Here is a 22,118-nt window from a genome sequence, read left to right on the forward strand (position 1 = left end):
CCTCCCTTTCTGCATCCTTTGACTCTCTATGTCCCCTATCCTTCAGGCCGGCTCGGTCCTCCCCTCCCGCTCCGTGGCTCGACGACTCATTGCGAGCTCACAGAACAGGGCTCCGGGCAGCCGAGCGGAAATGGAGGAAAACTCGCCTCCCTGCGGACCTGGCATCCTTTCACTCCCTCCTCTCTACATTTTCCTCCTCTGTCTCTGTTGCTAAAGCCACTTTCTACCACTCTAAATTCCAAGCATCTGCCTCTAACCCTAGGAAGCTCTTTGCCACCTTCTCCTCCCTCCTGAATCCTCCTCCCCCTTCCCCCTCCTCCCTCTCTGCAGATGACTTCGTCAACCATTTTGAAAAGAAGTTTGACGACATCCGATCCTCGTTTGCTAAGTCAAACGACACCGCTGGTTCTGCTCACACTGCCCTACCCTGTGCTCTGACCTCTTTCTCCCCTCTCTCTCCAGATGAAATCTTGCGTCTTGTGACGGCCGGCCGCCCATCAACCTGCCCGCTTGACCCTATCCCCTCCTCTCTTCTCCAGACCATTTCCGGAGACCTTCTCCCTTACCTCACCTCGCTCATCAACTCATCCCTGACCACTGGCTACGTCCCTTCCGTCTTCAAGAGAGCGAGAGTTGCACCCCTTCTGAAAAAACCTACACTCGATCCCTCCGATGTCAACAACTACAGACCAGTATCCCTTCTTTCTTTTCTCTCCAAAACTCTTGAACGTGCCGTCCTTGGCCAGCTCTCCCGCTATCTCTCTCAGAATGACCTTCTTGATCCAAATCAGTCAGGTTTCAAGACTAGTCATTCAACTGAGACTGCTCTTCTCTGTATCACGGAGGCGCTCTGCACTCCTAAAGCTAACTCTCTCTCCTCTGCTCTCATCCTTCTAGACCTATCGGCTGCCTTCGATACTGTGAACCATCAGATCCTCCTCTCCACCCTCTCCGAGTTGGGCATCTCCGGCGCGGCCCACGCTTGGATTGCGTCCTACCTGACAGGTCGCTCCTACCAGGTGGCGTGGCGAGAATCTGTCTCCTCACCACGCGCTCTCACCACTGGTGTCCCCAGGGCTCTGTTCTAGGCCCTCTCCTATTCTCGCTATACACCAAGTCACTTGGCTCTGTCATAACCTCACATGGTCTCTCCTATCATTGCTATGCAGACGACACACAATTAATCTTCTCCTTTCCCCTTCTGATGACCAGGTGGCGAATCGCATCTCTGCATGTCTGGCAGACATATCAGTGTGGATGACGGATCACCACCTCAAGCTGAACCTCGGCAAGACGGAGCTGCTCTTCCTCCCGGGAAGGACTGCCCGTTCCATGATCTCGCCATCACGGTTGACAACTCCATTGTGTCCTCCTCCCAGAGCGCTAAGAACCTTGGCGTGGTCCTGGACAACACCCTGTCGTTCTCAACTAACATCAAGGCGGTGGCCCGTTCCTGTAGGTTCATGCTCTACAACATCTGCAGAGTACGACCCTGCCTCACACAGGAAGCGGCGCAGGTCCTAATCCAGGCACTTGTCATCTCCCGTCTGGATTACTGCAACTCGCTGTTGGCTGGGCTCTCTGCCTGTGCCATTAAACCCCTACAACTCATCTAGAACGCCGCAGCCCGTCTGGTGTTCAACCTTCCCAAGTTCTCTCACGTCACCCTGCTCCTCCGCTCTCTCCACTGGCTTCCAGTTGAAGCTCGCATCCGCTACAAGACCATGGTGCTTGCCTACGGAGCTGTGAGGGGAACGGCACCTCAGTACCTCCAGGCTCTGATCAGGCCCTACACCCAAACAAGGGCACTGCGTTCATCCACCTCTGGCCTGCTCGCCTCCCTACCACTGAGGAAGTACAGTTCCCGCTCAGCCCAGTCAAAACTGTTCGCTGCTCTGGCCCCCAATGGTGGAACAAACTCCCCACGACGCCAGGACAGCGGAGTCAATCACCACCTTCCGGAGACACCTGAAACCCCACCTCTTTAAGGAATACCTAGGATAGGATAAAGTAATCCTTCTCACCCCCCCCCCCTTAAAAGATTTAGATGCACTATTGTAAAGTGGCTGTTCCACTGGATGTCATAAGGTGAATGCACCGATTTGTAAGTCGCTCTGGATAAGAGTGTCTGCTAAATGACTTAAATGTAATGTAAATGTAATGATATAGGGGGCAGCATTTTTACTTTGGGATAAATAGCGTGCCCAATTTCAACTTCCTGCTACTCATGCCAAGAATATAAGATATGCATGGTATCAGTAGATTTGGATAGCAAACACTCTGAAGTTTCTAAAACTGTTTGAATCATGTCTGTGAGTAATACAGAACTTATTTAGCAGGCAAAACCCTGAGGACTAACCATTCAGAATATTTATTTTAGGTCTCTGTCTGTTCAGTGAGTTCTCATTGGGACACTAGATGAATTAGGAGTTCGTTTTCAGTTCCTACCGCTTCAACTAGATGTCACCAGTCTTTGGAATTTGGTTGAGGTTATTCCTTTGAGAAATGAAGAATTTAAATTTTTAATTTTACCTTTATTTAACCAGGCAAGTCAGTTAAGAACACATTCTGATTTTCAATGACGGCCTGGGAACAGTGGGTTAACTGCCTGTTCAGGGGCAGAACGACAGATTTGTACCTTGTCAGCTCGGGGGTTTGAACTCGCAACCTTCCGGTTAATAGTCCAACGCTCTAGCCACTAGGCTATGCTGCCGCCCCAAAGAAGTACGGCCATCTTGGAAATGGGTAACACGGTTGAGAGTTGCGCGAGACTTGAAAAGTAGCGTTGTTTGTTGTCTTCCTGTATTGAACAGTTTGATCGATTATTAATGTTTAAAAATACTTTCAATACCCTAGTTGTATTACAAAAGTAGTTTGAAATGTTTTAGCAAAGTTTACAGGTAACATTTGAGATATTTTGTAGTGATGTTGCGCAAATTGGAAGCTGTTTTATTCTGGATCAAACGCGCCAAATAAATTGACATTTTGGATATATATGGATGGAATTAATCGAACAAAAGGACCAATGGTGATGTTTATGGGACATAATGGAGTGCCAACAAAAGAAGCTTGTCAAAGGTAAGGCATGTTTTATATTTCATTTCTGCGTTTTGTGTAGCGCCTGCAGGGTTGAAATATGCTACTCTCTTTGTTTACTGTTGTGCTATCATCAGATAATAGCTTCTTATGCTTTTGCCGAAAAGCCTTTTGAAAATCTGACATGTTGGCTGGATTCACAACGAGTGTAGCTTTAATTTAGTATCTTACATGCAAGCGTCCCCTATCCTAGAGAGGTTAATACCCTAGCAGCTTACAAACGGTAGGCAATTAAGGTCACAGTTATGAAAACTATGTCTAATGTCTAAGACAGAGCTACAGGGAGACAGGACGGGCGGCTGATCGTCCTCACAGTGGCAGACCATGTGTAACAACACCTACTCAGGGATCGGTACATCCGAACATCACACTTGCGGGACAGGTTGAAAGTGTAAGCTCATTCGTACCCCATTCACAGCCATATAAGGAGTCATTGGCATGAAGCAGTTTAAAAAAATGCGGCACTTCCTGATTGGATTTTTATCTGGGTTTCGCCTGTAACATCAGTTCTGTTGCACTCACAGACAATATCTTTGCAGTTTTTTCTATCCAAAGCTGTCAATTATATGCATAGTCGAGCATCTTTTCGTGACAAAATATCTTGTTTAAAACGGGAACGTTTTTTACCCAAAAATGAAAATACTGCCCCTAGAGTCGCAACAGGTTAATGCAACCACTGTATCAGATTTTTAAAAAATGCTTTATGTTAAAAGAAAACCATGCAATAATCTGAGAATTGCACTCAGAAAACAAAGAGATATCAGCCATGTTGGAGTCAACAGAAATCAGAAATAATATTACAAAATATTCACTTACCTTTGATGATCTTCATCAGAATGCACTCCCAGAAATCCCAGTTCCACATTAGATGTTTGATTTGTTTGATAATGTCCATCATTGATGTCCAAAGAGCTACTTTTGTTAGCACGTTTGGTAAACACATCCAAAGTCATGAAGCTCGTTCCCTTGTTGCAGACGAAATGTAAAAAGTTCCGTTGCAGTCCGTAGAAACATCTCAAACGATGTATGGAATCAATCTTTAGGATGTTTTTAACATTAAACTTCAATAATATTCCAACTGGAGAATTCCTTTTTCTTCAGAAAAGCAAAGGAACGCAGCTACCTCATGTGAAATGCGCATGACCAGCGCATGACTCATTCCTCTCTCATTCGGTCCCACTTCACAGTAGAATCCTCAAACAAGTTTCTAAAGATGGTTGACATTTACATTTACATTTACATTTACGTCATTTAGCAGACGCTCTTATCCAGAGCGACTTACAAATTGGTGCATACACCTTATGACAACCAGTGGAACAGCCACTTGCATCTAAATCTTGTTGGGGGGGGTGAGAAGGATTACTTACCCTTACTTACCCTATCCTAGGTATTCCTTGAAGAGGTGGGGTTTCAGGTGTCTCCGGAAGGTGGTGATTGACTCCGCTGTCCTGGCGTCGTGAGGGAGTTTGTTCCACCATTGGGGGCCAGAGCAGCGAACAGTTTTGACTGGGCTGAGCGGGAACTGTACTTCCTCAGTGGTAGGGAGGCGAGCAGGCCAGAGGTGGATGAACGCAGTGCCCTTGTTTGGGTGTAGGGCCTGATCAGAGCCTGGAGGTACTGAGGTGCCGTTCCCCTCACAGCTCCGTAGGCGAGCACCATGGTCTTGTAGCGGATGCGAGCTTCAACTGGAAGCCAGTGGAGAGAGCGGAGGAGCGGGGTGACGTGAGAGAACTTGGGAAGGTTGAACACCAGACGGGCTGCGGCGTTCTGGATGAGTTGTAGGGTTTAATGGCACAGGCAGGGAGCCCAGCCAACAGCGAGTTGCAGTAATCAAGACGGGAGATGACAAGTGCCTGGATTAGGACCTGCGCCGCTTCCTGTGTGAGGCAGGGTCGTACTCTGCGGATGTTGTAGAGCATGAACCTACAGGAACGGGACACCGCCTTGATGTTAGATGAGAACGTCAGGGTGTTGTCCAGGATCACGCCAAGGTTCTTAGCGCTCTGGGAGGAGGACACAATGGAGTTGTCAACCGTGATGGCGAGATCATGGAACGGGCAGTCCTTCCCCGGGAGGAAGAGGAGCTCCGTCTTGCTGAGGTTCAGCTTGAGGTGGTGATCCGTCATCCACACTGATATGTCTGCCAGACATGCAGAGATGCGATTCGCCACCTGGTCATCAGAAGGGGGAAAGGAGAAGATTAATTGTGTGTCGTCTGCATAGCAATGATAGGAGAGACCATGTGAGGTTATGACAGAGCCAAGTGACTTGGTGTATAGCGAGAATAAGAGAGGGCCTAGAACAGAGCCCTGGGGGACACCAGTGGTGAGAGCGCGTGGTGAGGAGACAGATTCTCGCCACGCCACCTGGTAGGAGCGACCTGTCAGGTAGGACGCAATCCAAGCGTGGGCCGCGCCGGAGATGCCCAACTCGGAGAGGGTGGAGAGGAGGATCTGATGGTTCACAGTATCGAAGGCAGCCGATAGGTCTAGAAGGATGAGAGCAGAGGAGAGAGAGTTAGCTTTAGCAGTGCGGAGCGCCTCCGTGATACAGAGAAGAGCAGTCTCAGTTGAATGACTAGTCTTGAAACCTGACTGATTTGGATCAAGAAGGTCATTCTGAGAGAGATAGCGGTAGAGCTGGCCAAGGACGGCACGCTCAAGAGTTTTGGAGAGAAAAGAGAGAAGGGATACTGGTCTGTAGTTGTTGACATCGGAGGGATCGAGTGTAGGTTTTTTCAGAAGGGGTGCAACTCTCGCTCTCTTGAAGACGGGAGGGACGTAGCCAGCGGTCAGGGATGAGTTGATGAGCGAGGTGAGGTAAGGGAGAAGGTCTCCGGAAATGGTCTGGAGAAGAGAGGAGGGGATAGGGTCAAGCGGGCAGGTTGTTGGGCGGCCGGCCGTCACAAGACGCGAGATTTCATCTGGAGAGAGGGGAGAAAGAGGTCAGAGCATAGGGTAGGGCAGTGTGAGCAGAACCAGCGGTGTCGTTTGACTTAGCAAACGAGGATCGGATGTCATCGACCTTCTTTTCAAAATGGTTGACGAAGTCATCTGCAGAGAGGGAGGAGGGAGGAGGGGGAGGATTCAGGAGGGAGGAGAAGGTGGCAAAGAGCTTCCTAGGGTTAGAGGCAGATGCTTGGAATTTAGAATGGTAGAAAGTGGCTTTAGCAGCAGAGACAGAGGAGGAACATGTAGAGAGGAGGGAGTGAAAGGATGCCAGGTCCGCAGGGAGGCGCGAGTTTTCCTCCATTTCCGCTCGGCTGCCCGGAGCCCTGTTCTGTGAGCTCGCAATGAGTCGTCGAGCCACGGAGCGGGAGGGGAGGACCGAGCCGGCCTGGAGGATAGGGGACATAGGGAGTCAAAGGATGCAGTAAGGGAGGAGAGGAGGGTTGAGGAGGCAGAATCAGGAGATAGGTTGGAGAAAGTTTGAGCAGAGGGAAGAGAAGATAGGATGGAAGAGGAGAGAGTAGCGGGGGAGAGAGAGCGAAGGTTGGGACGGCGCGATACCATCCGAGTAGGGGCAGTGTGGGAAGTGTTGGATGAGAGCGAGAGGGAAAAGGATACAAGGTAGTGGTCGGAGACTTGGAGGGGAGTTGCAATGAGGTTAGTGGAAGAACAGCATCTAGTAAAGATGAGGTCAAGCGTATTGCCTGCCTTGTGAGTAGGGGGAAGGTGAGAGGGTGAGGTCAAAAGAGGAGAGGAGTGGAAAGAAGGAGGCAGAGAGGAATGAGTCAAAGGTAGACGTGGGGAGGTTAAAGTCGCCCAGAACTGTGAGAGGTGAGCCGTCCTCAGGAAAGGAGCTTATCAAGGCATCAAGCTCATTGATGAACTCTCCGAGGAACCTGGAGGGCGATAAATGATAAGGATGTTAAGCTTGAAAGGGCTGGTAACTGTGACAGCATGGAATTCAAAGGAGGCAATAGACAGATGGGTAAGGGGAGAAAGAGAGAAAGACCACTTGGGAGAGATGAGGATCCCGGTGCCACCACCCCGCTGACCAGAAGCTCTCGGGGGTGTGCGAGAACACGTGGGCGGACGAGGAGAGAGCAGTAGGAGTAGCAGTGTTATCTGTGGTGATCCATGTTTCCGTCAGTGCCAAGAAGTCAAGGGACTGGAGGGAGGCATAGGCTGAGATGAACTCTGCCTTGTTGGCCGCAGATTGGCAGTTCCAGAGGCTACCAGAGACCTGGAACTCCACGTGGGTCGTACGCGCTGGGACCACCAGGTTAGGGTGGTCGCGGCCATGCGGTGTGGAGCGTTTGTATGGTCTGTGCAGAGAGGAGAGAACAGGGATAGACAGACACATAGTTGACAGGCTACAGAAAAGGCTACGCTAATGCAAGGAAATTGGAATGACAAGCGGACTACACGTCTCGAATGTTCAGAAAGTTAAGCTTACGTAGCAAGAATCTTATTGACTAAAATGATTAAAATGATACAGTACTGCTAAAGTAGGCTAGCTGGCAGTAGCTGCGTTGTTGACACTACACTAATCAAGTCGTTCCGTTGAGTGTAATAATTTCTACAGTGCTGCTATTCGGGGGCTAGCTGGCTAGCTAGCAGTGTTGTTTACGTTACGTTGAGTTAAAAGAACGACAATAGCTGGCTAGCTAACCTAGGAAATCGGTCTAGACTACACAATTATCTTTGAAACAAAGACGGCTATGTAGCTAGCTATGTAGCTAGCTACGATCAAACAAATCAAACCGTTGTACTGTAATGAAATGAAAATGTGATACTCCCTGACCGGTGATTGAATTCGAAACAAAATGTGATACTACCTGTGAATGCGACCGGGTTGTTGAGTTCTATTCAGTAGACGTTGGCTAGCTGTTAGCTGTTAGCTGTTGGCTAGCTAGCAGAGTCTCCTACGTTAAGGACGACAAATAGCTGGCTAGCGAACCTCAGTGAATTAAGATAATCACTCCAAGGCTACACACACTAAACTACACAATTATCTTGGAAACAAAGACAGCTATGTAGCTAGCTAACACTGAACTAATCTAGTGGAAGTCTTAGGAAGTGCACCATAACCAATATCCCACTATGTATTCAATAGGGGCTGGGTTGAAAATCGACCAACCTCAGATTTCCCACTTCCTGTTTGGATTTCTTCTCAGATTTTTGCCTGCAATATGAGTTATGTTTTACTCACAGACATCATTCAAACAGTTTTAGAAACTTCAGAATGTTTTCTATCCAATACTAATAATGATATGCATATATTAGCAACTGGGACTGAGGAACAGGCAGTTTACTCTGGGCACCCCTGGGCACCTTTTCAACCAAGCTACTTAATACTGCCCCTGCAGCCATAATAAGTTTTAAACATTCATTGAACTCATTCATGATCCTTTACTGTTTTTACCATTCTAATGATAAACGTGACCAATACTGAACAAGAAGGCCTAATCTCTGTACTATCAAAAATATACAATGTATTATGGTACCAATACAAATGCATGCAACAATTTAAAGACTGGGGACAATTGACACTAATGGGTTACGATACCAAAGAAAATTGGCAGAGTGTAATATTCATTGTATCAGTCCTGCCTAAAATGATCCTCCAGTAGAAGTCCGGCCTTTTACATGGACAACAAACCAGAGTATTTATAGCTTGCGCTAAATATTTTTTCCCTACTGATATTCCATTAATTACATACAGTTGAAGTCGAAAGTTTACATACACGTAGGTTGCAGTCATTAAAACTCATTTTTCAACCACTCCATAAATGTCTTGTTTAACAAACTATAGTTTTAGAAAGTCGGTTAGGACATCTACTTTGTGCATGACACAAACAATTGTTTACAAACAGAATATTTCACTTATAATTCACTGTATCACAATTCCAGTGGGTCAGAAGTTTACATACACTAAGTTGACTGGCCTTTAAACAGCTTGGAAAAATCCAGAAAATTATGTCATGGCTTTAGAAGCTTCTGATAGGGTAATTTACATCATTTGAGTCCATTTCAGGTGTACCTATGGATGTATTTCAAGGCCTACATTCACACTCAATGCCTCTTTGCTTGACATAATCAGCCAAGACATCAGAAAAGTCTGGAAAAGTCTTGCTCCCAAGTCTGGTTCATCCTTGTGAGCAATTTCCAAATGCCTGAAGGTACCTGTCACGTTCTGACCTTTATTTCCTTTGTTTTGTATTTATTTAGTATGGTCAGGGCGTGAGTTGGGTGGGCAGTCTATGTTTATTTTTCTAGGTTTTGGGTATTTCTATGTTTCGGCCTAGTATGGTTCTCAATCAGAGGCAGGTGTCATTAGTTGTCTCTGATTGAGAATCATACTTAGGTCGCCTGGGTTTCACTGTGTGTTTGTGGGTGATTGTTCCTGTCTCTGTGTTTGCACCAGATAGGACTGTTTAGGTTTTCGCACATTTATTGTTTTGTTAGTTATTTCATGTCTAGTTCCTTTATTAAAGAACATGAATAACCACCACGCTGCATTTTGGTCCGCTTCTCCTTCACCACAGGAAAACCCTTACAGAATCACCCACCACAACAGGACCAAGCAGCGTGGTAACGGGCAACAGCAACAGCGGCGCAAAGAGGAATGGACATGGGACGATGTATTGAATGTCAAGGGTTGCTACACATGGGAGGAGATCCTGGCGGGAATAGATCGCCTTCCATAGGAACAGGTGGAGGCAGCTAGGAGAGCAGGGGCAGCCGGAGAGAGGAACCGGCGATATGAGGGAACACGGCTGGTAAGGAAGCCCGAGAGGCACCCCCAAAAATTTCTTGGAGGGGGGCACACAGGAGGTGTGGAGAAGCCAGGTAGGAGACCTGAGCCAACTTCCTGTGCTTACCAGAGGGCGAGAGAGACCGGGCAGGCACCTTGTTATGCGGTGGAGCGCACGGTGTCCCCAGTGCGGGTGCATAGCCCGGGGCGGTACATTCCAGCTCCGCGTATCGACCGAGCTAGAGTGGGCATCGAGCCAAGTGCCGTGAAGCCGGCTCTACACATCTGGTCTCCAGTGCGTCTCCTTGGGCCGGCTTACATGGCACCAGCCTTGCGCACGGTGTCACCGGTTCGCCTGCATAGCCCAGTGCGGGCTATTCCACCTCGCCGCACTGGCAGGGCGACCGGGACCATTCAACCGGGTAAGGTTGGGCAGGTTCGGTGCTCAAGAGCTCCAGTGCACCTGCAGGGTCCGGTCTATCCGGTACCACCTCCACGCACCAGCCCTCCGGTGGCAGCTCCCCACACCAGGCTTCCTGGGCGTGTCCTCGGCCCAGTACCACCAGTGCCAGCACCACACATCAGGCCTACAGTGCGACTCGCCTGTCCAGCGCTGCCGGAGCCTTCCTCCTCTCCAGCGCATCCAGAGTCTCCCGCCTCTCCGGCGCTGCTAAAGCCTTCCTCCTCTCCAGCTCAGCCGGAGTCTCCCGCCTGTTCGGCGCTGCCAGAGCTCCCGCCCCTCAGTCCAGAGGCGCTAGAGCCCCTCAGTCCAGAGGCGCCAGAGCCTTCCTCTCCAGCGTTGCCGGAGCTTCCCGTCTGCCCAGCGCCCTCTGAGCCACCCATCTGCCCAGCGCCGCCTGAGCCACCCGTCTGCCAAGCGCCGCCTGAGCCACCCATCTGCCCAGCGCCGCCTGAGCCACCCGTCTGCCCAGCGCCGCCAGTGCCGCCAGTCTGCCAGGAGCCGCCAGTGCCGCCAGTCAGCCAGGGGCCGCCAGTGCCGCCAGTCAGCCAGGGGTTGCCAGAGCCCCTCAGCCCAGAGGCGCCAGAGCCCCTCTGTCCCGAGCTGCCGCACCTCTGTCCCAAGCTGCCGCACCTCTGTCCCGAGCTGCCCCCCCTCTGTCCTGAGCAGCTGCCCCTCTGTCCCGAGCAGCTGCCCCTCTGTCCCGAGCAGTTGCCCCTCTGTCCCGAGCAGCTTCCCCTCTGTCCCGAGCTGCCCCTCTCTCCTGAGCTGCCCCTCTGTCCAGTTGGGTCATTGAGAGTTGTTGCCATGGTTAGAGAGCCACGGAGGCCGACAATGAGGCGGACTAAGACAATAGGGAAGTGGGGTCCGCGTCCCGCGCCAGAGCCGCCACCGCGGACAGACGCCCACCCAGACCCTCCCCTATCATGGTTTTGCGGCCGGAGTCAGCACCTTTGGGGGTACTGTCACGTTCTGACCTTTATTTCCTTTGTTTTGTATTTATTTAGTATGGTCAGGGCGTGAGTTGGGTGGGCAGTCTATGTTTATTTCTCTAGGTTTTGGGTATTTCTATGTTTCAGCCTAGTATGGTTCTCAATCAGAGGCAGGTGTCATTAGTTGTCTCTGATTGAGAATCATACTTAGGTAGCCTGGGTTTCACTGTGTGTTTGTGGACCAGATAGGACTGTTTAGGTTTTCGCACATTTATTGTTTTGTTAGTTATTTCATGTCTAGTTCCTTTATTAAAGAACATGAATAACCACCACGCTGCATTTTGGTCCGCTTCTCCTTAACCACAGGAAAACCCTTACAGTACCACGTTGATCTGTACAAACAGTATTACGCAAGTATAAACACCATAGGACCACGCAGCCTTCATACCGATCAGGAAGGAGACGTGTTCTGTCTCCTAGAGATGAACGTACTTTGGTGTGAAAAGTGGAAATCAAACCCAGAACAACAGCAAAGGACCTTATGAAGATGGTGGAGGAAACAGGTACAAAAGTATCTATATCCACAGTAAAACAAGTCCTATATTGACATAACCTGAAAGGGCGATCAGCACGGAAGAAGCCACTGCTCCAAAAACACCAGAAAAAAGCCAGACTACGGTTTGCAACTGCACATGGGGACAAAGATCGTACTTTTTGGGGAAATATAAAAATAACAAAAATATAACTTTTTTGGCCACAATGACCATTGTTATGTTTGGGGGAAAAGGGGGAGGCTTGCAAGCCGAAGAACACCATCCCAACCGTGATGCACGGGGGTGGCAGCTTCATGTTGTGGGGGTGCTTTGCAGCAGGAGGGACTGGTGCACTTCACAAAATAGATGGGATCGTGAATTATGTGGATATATTGATGCAACATCTCAAGACATCAGTCAAGAATTTAAAGCTTGGTCACAAATGGGTCTTCCAAATGGACAATGACCCCAAGCATACTTCCAAAGTTGTAGCAAAATGGCATAAGGACAACAAAGTCAAGGTATTGGAGTGGCCATCACAAAGCCCTGACCTCAATCCTATAGAAAAATTGTGGGCAGAACTAGCAAGGAGGCCTGCAAACCCGACTCAGTTACACCAGCTCTGTCAGGAGGAATGGGCCAAAATTCAACCAAATTATTGTGGAAAGCTTGTGGAAGGCTACCTGAAACGTTTGACCAAAGTTAAACAATTTAAAGGCAATGCTAACAAATACTAATTGAGTGTATGTAAACTTCCGATTTCAACTGTATATGTTTTTTACAATTATTATTATTTTTCTTTTTTGAGGGCTCAAAACAAGTGGGGCTCTGGTCTTTATTTTATTGGTCTTTATTTTATTCAAATGGAGAGAGAGTGCCCACTGTTGATGCATCAACAACACTAGCACCATGTATTTAACAGGTGTCTGTGTGTTTGTGCGCGTCCTTCCTTTCTCTACCAGATGGTTTTTGTACAGCTATTCTCATTAGTTTAACCATAGTGAGTCTCTAGCACAGTAATACACTGCAGAGTCCTCTGACTTCAACTGGCTCATGTGCAGATAGAAATTAGTGCTGTCCTTCGATGCAGTGAATCGACCCTGTACTACCTGGGCATTGCTCTTGTCAGTGTCAGAATAATAGTAAATGATCCATTCAAGTCCTTTTCCAGGTGCCTGGCGAATCCAGTGCATATAAGAGCGGCTGAGAGTGATTCCACTACAGGCACATGTGAGTTTCAGGGATCCTGCAGGAGTCCCCTGGACCGACTGTTCAGCCTGTGTGAGTACGACCTGACAGTGGACACCTGAGGGAGAGGAATGACAGGTCAGATCAATCAAGTATCACAGCAAAACAGGTTATACTGATCAGACTATAGTCAGCAACTCACAGGAGGCAGCTGCCAGCAGCAGCAGCAGCAGCAGAGATGTAGGGAACATGGTTTGTGTTGAAGCTGAAATGGTGTGAGCTGCTCTTCTCTACTTTCCAGGACTCAGAGGGACGTAACAGGACTCTCATATACAGAGAGGTTTTTATATAGGAGGAGGTAGAGGGAGAGAAAGGAACAGAGGGGCTACAGTAAGTTACATTTGCATAAGTGGAGGATATACAGTTGAAGTCGGAAGCTTCCATACACCTTAGCCAAATACATTTAAACTCAGTTTTTCACTATTCCTGTCATTTCATCCTAATAAAAATTCCCTGTCTTAGGTCAGTTAGGATCACCACTGTATTTTAAGAATGTGAAATGTCAGAATAATAGTAGAGAGAAATTGGTTTCAGCTTTTATTTCTTTCATCACATTCCCAGTGGGTCAGAAGTTTACATACACTCAATTAGTATTTGGTAGCTTTGCCTTTAAATAGTTTAACTTGGGTCAAACTTTTGGGTAGCCTTCCACAAGCTTTCCACAATAAGTTGGATAAGTTTTGGCCCATGGTGTAACTGAGTCAGGTTTGTAGGCCTCCTTGCTCGACACAATCTTTTTCAGTTCTGCCCACAAATTTTATATAGGATTGAGGTCAAGGCTTTGTGATGGCCACTCCAATACCTTGACTTTGTTGTCCTTAAGCCATATGCCACAACTTTGGAAGTGTTCTTGGGGTCATTGTCCATTTGGAAGACCCATTTGCGACCAAGCTTTAATTTCCTGACTGATGTCTTGAGATGTTGCTTCAATTTAGCCACATAATTTTCCTACCTCATGATACCATCTATTTTGTGAAGTGCACCAGTCCCTCCTGCAGCAAAGCACCCCCACAACATGATGATGCCACCCCCTGTCACGTTCTGACCTTAGTTATTTTGTTATGGCTTTGTTTTAGTATGGTCAGGGCGTGAGTTGGGTGGGTTGTCTATGTTCGTTTTTCTATGATTTGGTATTTCTGTGTTTGGCCTGGTATGGCTCTCAATCAGAGGCAGCTGTCAATCGTTGTCCCTGATTAAGAACCATAGTTGGGTAGCCTGGTTTCACTTTTGAGTTGTGGGTGCTTATTTTCCGTGTCAGTGTTTGTTTCCACATGGAACTGTTTCGGTTTTGTTTTTTCACATTGTCGTTTATTGTTTTGTTCACTGTTCTTATTAAAAACGAAGATGAACACTTACCACGCTGCGTATTGGTCCGATCCTTGCTACTCCTCCTCAGAAGAGGAAGACGGGGAGCAGCAGCAATCTCAGGACTCCTGGACAATGGAGGAGATTCTGGACGGCAAGGGACCTTGGGCACATCCTGGGGAATATCGCCGCCCCAAGGCAGAGCTGGAGGCAGCGAAAGCAGAGAGACGGCGGTATGAGGAGGCAGCACAGCAGCACTCTTTTTACTGTGGATATAGATACTTTTGTACCTGTTTCCTCCAGCATCTTCACAAGGTCCTTTGCTGTTGTTCTGGGATTGATTTGCACTTTTTGCACCAAAGTAAGTTAATCTCTTGGAGACAGAACACGTCTCCTTCCTGAGCGGTATGGCGGCTGCGTGGTCCCATGGTGTTTATACTTGCGTGTGTTTATACTTGCGTAATATTGTTTGTACAGATAAACGTGGTACCTTCAGGCATTTGGAAATTGCTCCCAAGGATGAACCAGACTTGTGGTCTGCCTGGTCCCTCTCTGTAAAGCAGAGATGAGGAGGCAGCACGGCAGTGTGGCTGGAAGCCCGAGAGGCAACCCCAAAAATGTATTGGGGAGGAACACGGGGAGTGTGGAGAAGTCAGGTAGGAGACCTGCGCCAACTCCCTGTGCTTACCGTGGAGAGAGAGGGACCAGGCAGGCACACTTATATTTTCAGGAATGTTTAATATGAATATTTATGAAGCGCTCACCGTATGTTGTCGAATTTGATCCCGCTAACGGGACCTGTGCGCAGAGGTTAACCTTTTCCCTGCCTCTACTGTTACCTTTTTGCAGTCCCTGTGTATGACCTTTGCCTGTCCCTGGACCCAGCTACCTGCCTCCTCCTGTGGTCCTTTGCTAAGAAACACATGCTGCGGCCTGCCCTTGAAACCAGCATTCTGTCTCCCCTCGTATTCATCACAGCCGGAAGCCTGTTTTTTCGGTAAGGGAAGCCGCAGTGGAGCAGGTGGAAAGCTTCAAGTTCCTCGGCGTACACATCACTGACGTTCTGAAATGGTCCACCCACACAGACAGTGTGGTGAATAAGGCGCAACAGTGGAAGAGGCTGAAGAAATTTGGTTGGGCTCCTAAAACCCTCACAGAACCCTTCTACAGATGTACAATTGCGAGCATCCTGTTGGGCTGTATCACCGCCTGGTATGGCAACAGCACCTCCCTCAACCGCAGAATTCTCCAGTGGGTGGTGCGGTCCACCTAATGCATCATTGGGGGCAAACTACAGCACAGGAAGGCCAAAAAGATCATCAAGGACATCAACCACCTGAGCCACTGCCTGTTGAAGGTCGAGCTCAATACAGGTGCATCAAATCTGGGACCAAGAGACTGAAAAACAGTTTATATATTGTATTCTATTCTATGCCACTCCGACATTGCTCGTCCTAGTATTTACATACTCCTTCCATTATGTTATGTTTAGGTTTGTGTATATTGTGTATTGGTTTGAATTGTTGGATATTACTGCACTGTTGGAGCAAGAAACCCAAACATTTCTCTATATTTGCAAGGAGATCTTCTACACATGTGTATGTGACCAATAAAATGTACAGCAGCAGACATGGAAGGAACATGGTTTGTGCTGAAGCTGAACTGGTGGGAGATGCTCTTGTTAGACATTGTTTAAGTGGGGAAAGTGCCAGAGGGTGGGTTTGCATTGATATAAAGATATGGGGCGGGGGGGGGTATACTGTATTAGTGGGCATAGTGAAGCACTTATGTTTTGATTAAGAGGGTCAACAATTAAGGATGTGTATTTTTTATGGAAAACCATTTTTCATACCTTTGAGACAATGAGCTTGATGTTGACTGTCTCAGTGAGCAGCAGGTAGCCTAGCAGTTAAGAGCATTGGGCCAGTAACTGAAAGTTTGCTGCATTGAATCCTTGAGCCTACTGGGTGAAAAATCTGTCGGTATGCCCTTGAGCAAGGCACTTAACCATAATTGCTCCTGTAAATAGCTCTGGATTAGAGCATCTGCTAAATGACTAACATGTACTCTTTCAGAGTTTGGAACTTGTTTTTACATGTTATATTATGTAGCAATAACAGCTTGGAGCTTTAGACTATATTGTACATATATTTGTCTACGCTCATCATTTAAATATCAAACTAGTATAAACTAGAAACTATATAAACTAAATTCATGACTCCATGAGGTGATTTGGCTTTATTTTATTAAAGTTAATATCGCCCCCTCCTGGGAGATACATAAAACTCCTACTGTATAAAGGTTGATTGAGTTTTAGTATAGGTCTGGTGGTGGTTTGTATCACTGTGGAGGCGAGCACAATAATACACAGCTGTGTCCTCAGTCTGCAGACTCTGTCCTGTTAAAGTCACAGTATCTAAGTGTGCGTTCTCTAATTCTCTCCTTCTCTCTTTCTTTCTCTCTCTCGGAGGACCTGAGCCCTAGGACCATGTCCCAGGACTACCTGACATGAGGACTCCTTGCTGTCCCCAGTCCACCTGGCCATGCTCCTGCTCCAGTTTCAACTGACCTGAGCCCTAGGACCGTGCCCCAGGACTACCTGACATGAAGGCTCCTTGCTGTCCCCAGTCCACCTGACTGTGCTGCTGCTCCAGTTTCAACTGTTCTGCCTTATTATTATTCGACCATGCTGGTCATTTATGAACATTTGAACATCTTGGTCATGTTCTGTTATAATCTCTACCCGGCACAGCCAGAAGAGGACTGGCCACCCCACATAGCCCGGTTCCTCTCTAGGTTTCTTCCTAGGTTTTGGCCTTTCTAGGGAGTTTTTCCTAGCCACCGTGCTTTTACACCTGCATTGTTTGCTGTTTGGGGTTTTAGGCTGGGTTTCTGTACAGCACTTTGAGATATCAGCTGATGTACGAAGGGCTATATAAATAAATTTGATTTGATTTGATTTGATTTGAGTATTGCTGGAGGAGTCTACTGTGAGGCTGAACTTATTTTTCAGGGAGTCTTTGTGGTGCGTTCCTCCAGTATATTTCATTCCAATCCACTCCAGTGTTTTCCCTGCAGGCTGTCGGATCCAAGCTGTGTAATAGCTACCTACAGAATATGAAACCTTACAAGAGATGGTCAGTGGTTGACCTGGCTGGACAGTCATAGAGGCTGGCTGAGTGAGTTCTTCACAGTGAACACCTGAGAAAATAAAACCACGACAGAAAAACATTAATGTTAGTCATTCCAAATAGCATTATAAACAAGTTTTAACAAGACTAAAGCCATTGTTAAGTGCATGTTTATCCCCCAAATCCAGAGAGACTCACAGGAGGCAGCTGCCAGAAGCAGCAGTAAAGATGCAGGGAACATGGTTTGTGTTGAAGCTGAACTGGTGGTGGTTGCTCTTCTTTACTCTCCAGGACTCAGAGTTCCTCTAAAGGCAGACCCTGTTTAAGTACTGAAAGGATCCGGGGGAGGGTTTGCATTGACGTAGAGAGATGGGGGGAGAGGGGTATTTAGGGAGACCTGACAGGGAGACACTAAAACGGCAGAGATGTGTATGAATTTTTTTTTTACTATATAGCTTTTGTGTGGATATATCCTGTATACTGAACAAAATTTTAACGCAACATGTAAAGTGTTGGTCCCATGTTTCATGAGCTGAAATAAAAGATCCCCGAAATGTTCCATATGCACAAAAAGCTTATTTCTCTCAAATTGTACGCAGAAATTTGTTTACATTCCTGTTAGTGAGCATTTTTACTTTGCCAAGATAATCCAGGTGTGGCATATCAAGAAGCTGATTAAACAGCATGGTCATTACACAGATGCACATTGTGTTGGGGACAGTAAAAGGCTAAAATGTGCTGTTTTTTCACACAACACTGACACAGATATACCATAAGTGTCAAAGGTGTGTACGGGAGGCGAAGTCAGGTGCATTTGAGCAGAGTGTAATGAACAGGCGCACTTTTAAACAATGTGTAACAAGACAAGAGCATCTCCCACCAGTTCAGCTTCAACACAAACCATGTTCCTTCCATGTCTGCTGCTGCCACTTTGACAACATCGGTGATTTCCTTCAACAGGTGTTCATGGTCAGACACTGACGGAGTCTTAACCATTAGTTAATAAACCTGGAGAATCACACAAACTGACCTGTACCATTAAGAGGGTTAAGCCAAGGCCTCATACCTTTTAAAGGGTTAATAATTGATGTTATGATCAACTGTTAGGTCTCCTCTTCTAGGAGGTGTATTAAAATCTGTTTTTGAGTGTTGTGCCCTTCAGACACTATCAGAAGAAGGAAAAGTACAGTACATTCATACTCCTCCTGTCTGGGCCCCACTGTGGTTATCTGGTTTTCTGAGGACACAAGGCTACTGCAGGCCTGATGAAAACAGCCACCTGTCAGAAGATGCTTGGACTTGTTCACCTTGTTATGACCCTATAAATGTGATGAGGTCAAGTTTCGGTCAAACCCACTTCTGAGCTTTTAATTGCTGATTAGATGGTTGCTGCTGTCAGGGGGAGGTTAGATTTATTCAAATGTTGTTGCCAGGGAAATTCACACAAGGTGGACTGGGAGAGGCTATATGAGTTACAGGATGTCTTAGACATTTTGCAGAATCTGGGGAAAGCTATCATATACTGTACTCTGTACCAGCTTCTGCCTACAATTGTATTACTAAAGGAGTATTTTAATACTCAAACAAAGAGTCTGTGTTTCCTTTCCATTAATAAAGTATGTTTTATAATTATATAGACCTGAACATTTGTTGAAGAAATTGACCAACACTTTGGCGAGCTTGCCAGGAGCGAGTGACCACTTCGCTGGACTGACCATTGATCCACGTGCAAGCGCTACAAAATGATTAGATAAGCAGATGCATGCATCTAAAGTCCCTAATTTGCTATAACATGTTGTGGTTAATGAGTCATTCTGGCAAGTAAGTGGTGCCTGACTGTTACATTTATACAAACCTAATTTTTTCTGTAATAGTGGAATAATTGCAAGTGTGAAATTGTTGTCACAGAACCCGTGGGAGGAAGCACAGTCCACCTAGGTGGAAATAGGTTATAAATTCCTGGGTTGAATGTTTATTGTGATTGGACAAGGGCGAAATTCCAAGTATAAACGCAGATTGTTATGATTATTGTGAGATTTGGTGATAGGATTTAGGGCAAAATTCCATGTATAAACGCCGATTGATATGATTATTCTGATGACACTTACATTTACATTTACATTTAAGTCATTTAGCAGACGCTCTTATCCAGAGCGACTTACAAATTGGTGCATTCACCTTATGACATCCACTTGGTGATAAGACTTGAATATTTTTCTGATAAAGGTATTCTGGAATTGTTCTATGTATTTTGTCATTTTTCTATGTATCATGTCTTCTGTGTGGTATGACTGGATGGAGGGACATTAAATCAAGAGTTAGTTCCTCCCGGGTGGCGCAGTGGTCAAGGGTGCTGTACTGCAGCGCCAGCTGTGCCATCAGAGTCCCTGGGTTCGCGCCCAGGCTCTGTCGTAACCGGCCGCGACCGGGAGGTCCGTGTGGCGACGCACAATTGGCCTAGCGTCGCCCGGGTTAGGGAGGGCTTGGTCGGTAGGGGTGTCCTTGTCTCATCGCGCACCAGCGACTCCTGTGGCGGGCTGGGTGCAGTGCGCGCTAACCAAGGTGTTTCCTCCGACACATTGGTGCGGCTGGCTTCCGGGTTGGATGCACGCTGTGTTAAGAAGCAGTGCAGCTTGGTTGGGTTGTATGACTTTCAACCTTCGTCTCTCCCGAGCCCGTACGGGAGTTGTAGCGATGAGACAAGATAGTAGCTACTACAACAATTGGATACCATGAAATTGGGGGAAAAAAGGGGTAAAATAAATTTAAAAAATATATAAATATATAAACAATATAATGCCTGTGTATTTGAATTAACTGAGTGGACATTCGGATCAGATGCTGGAAGAGTTGCCTGTGGGGGTATAAACCTTAATGCATACACCCTTGCTGTATTAGTAAATAGACCAACCCATGTGTTACTGACCCATGTTATTTTAAAAATAAGTAATATTTTCTCCCTTGGAAGGAGAAGATTGTGGAGGTTCCACCAAAGTTTATACCAGCTATAAATCATCTTGAACCCTTTACTATTTCGTGGTTGCTACACATAGGACGATTATTTTACACCACCCATACATTCCATGGTATTCAGTTATTATTTATTTATCACCCTGCTTTAAATAAACTTACGCAAGTTAATTTACAGCTAGGGGTTCTGCTAACGGAACGTTTCGACAACATCCAGTGAAATTCAAAAAAAAAATATATAAATTGTAACGGTCGTCGTCGTCGTCTGATGAGAAAGAATCAGACGAAAGTGCAGCGTGGTATGTGTTCATGACTTTTATTAAACTGAATTCTGAAACAAAAATAACAAGGTGCAAAAAGAAACCGAAACAGTCCTGTCAGGTGCAGAACACTAAACAGAAAACAACTACCCACAAAACATAGGTGGAATAAGCTACCTAAGTATGGTTCCCAATCAGAGACAACGATAGTCAGCTGTCCCTGATTGAGAACCATACCTGGCCAAAACAAAGAAATACAAAACATAGAAAAAGGAACATAGAATGCCCACCCCAAATCACACCTTGAACAAACCAAAATAGAGACATAAAAAGCTCTCCAAAGTCAGGGCGTGACAGATGTATTTAACTTTCATACAATCACAAGTGCAATACACCAAAATACAGCTTAACTTCTTGTTAACTTCTTGGATATAGGGGGCGCTCTTTTAATTTTGGGATAAAAAAACGTTCCCGTTTTAAACAAGATATTTTGTCACGAAAAGATGCTTGACTATGCATACAATTGACAGCTTTGGAAAGAACACACTCTGACGTTTCCTACACTGTAAAGATATTATCTGTGAGTGCCACAGAACTGATGCTACAGGCAAAACCAAGATTAAATTTTAAACAGGAAGTGCCCCAGATTTTGAAGAAGCTGTGTTCCAATGAGTCCTTATATGGCTGTCAATGGGTCACGAATGAGCTTAGACTTTCTGTTGTTTCCCGATAGTGTCGACAGCATTGTGACGTATTTGTAGGCATATCATTGGAAGATTGACCATTTTACACTACATGGTCGCTTGGTGTCCTCCGTCGCAATTATTGCGTAATCTCCAGCTGCGTGTATTGTTCCGTTTGCTTCCGAGGAGAAACCCAACTGCCACAAATGATTTATCATCGAATAGATATGTGAAAAACACCTTGAGGATTGATTCTAAACAACGTTTGCCATGTTTCTGTCGATATTATGGAGTTAATTTGGTCAAAAGTTTGGCGTTGTAGAGACTGCATTTTCAGATTTTTTTCTTAGCCAAACGTGATGAACAAAACGGAGCGATTTCTCCTACACAAATAATATTTTTGGAAAAAATGAACATTTGCTATCTAACTGAGAGTCTCCTCATTGAAAACATCCGAAGTTCTTCAAAGGTAAATTCTTTTATTTGAATGCTTTTCTTGTTTTTGTTAAAATGTTGCCTGCTGAATGCTAGGCTTAATGCTATGCTAGGCTATCAATACTTACACAAATGCTTGTGTAGCTATGGTTGAAAAGCATATTTTGAAAATCTGAGATGACAGTGTTGTTAACAAAAGGCTAAGCTTGTGAGTGAATATATTTCTTTCATTTCATTTGCGATTTTCATGAATAGTTAACGTTGCGTTATGGTAATGGGCTTGAGGATTACGCTCCCGGATACGGGTTTGCTCGACGCAACAAGTTCATCTAGCCATTGTGTCAGATTCAAAAAGGCTTTACG

At 46.3% G+C, this 22,118-nt stretch overlaps 1 pseudogene and 1 gene segment (V, D, J or C); one reads left to right on the forward strand and one right to left on the reverse strand.

Annotated features, from left to right (window-relative positions):
• LOC118364685 (uncharacterized) overlaps positions 1 to 22,118 on the forward strand; it is a 245,041-nt pseudogene that overhangs the window by 163,771 nt on the left and 59,152 nt on the right.
• LOC127914555 (Ig heavy chain V region 5A-like) lies at positions 16,052 to 19,129 on the reverse strand. The segment is given in 3 exon segments: positions 16,052 to 16,692; positions 17,250 to 17,477; positions 17,606 to 19,129. Coding segments are annotated over 3 exon segments (399 nt in total).

This window comes from Oncorhynchus keta, chromosome 32 (assembly GCF_023373465.1).
Source record: "Oncorhynchus keta strain PuntledgeMale-10-30-2019 chromosome 32, Oket_V2, whole genome shotgun sequence".
In the NCBI taxonomy this organism is placed as follows: Eukaryota; Metazoa; Chordata; class Actinopteri; order Salmoniformes; family Salmonidae; genus Oncorhynchus; species Oncorhynchus keta.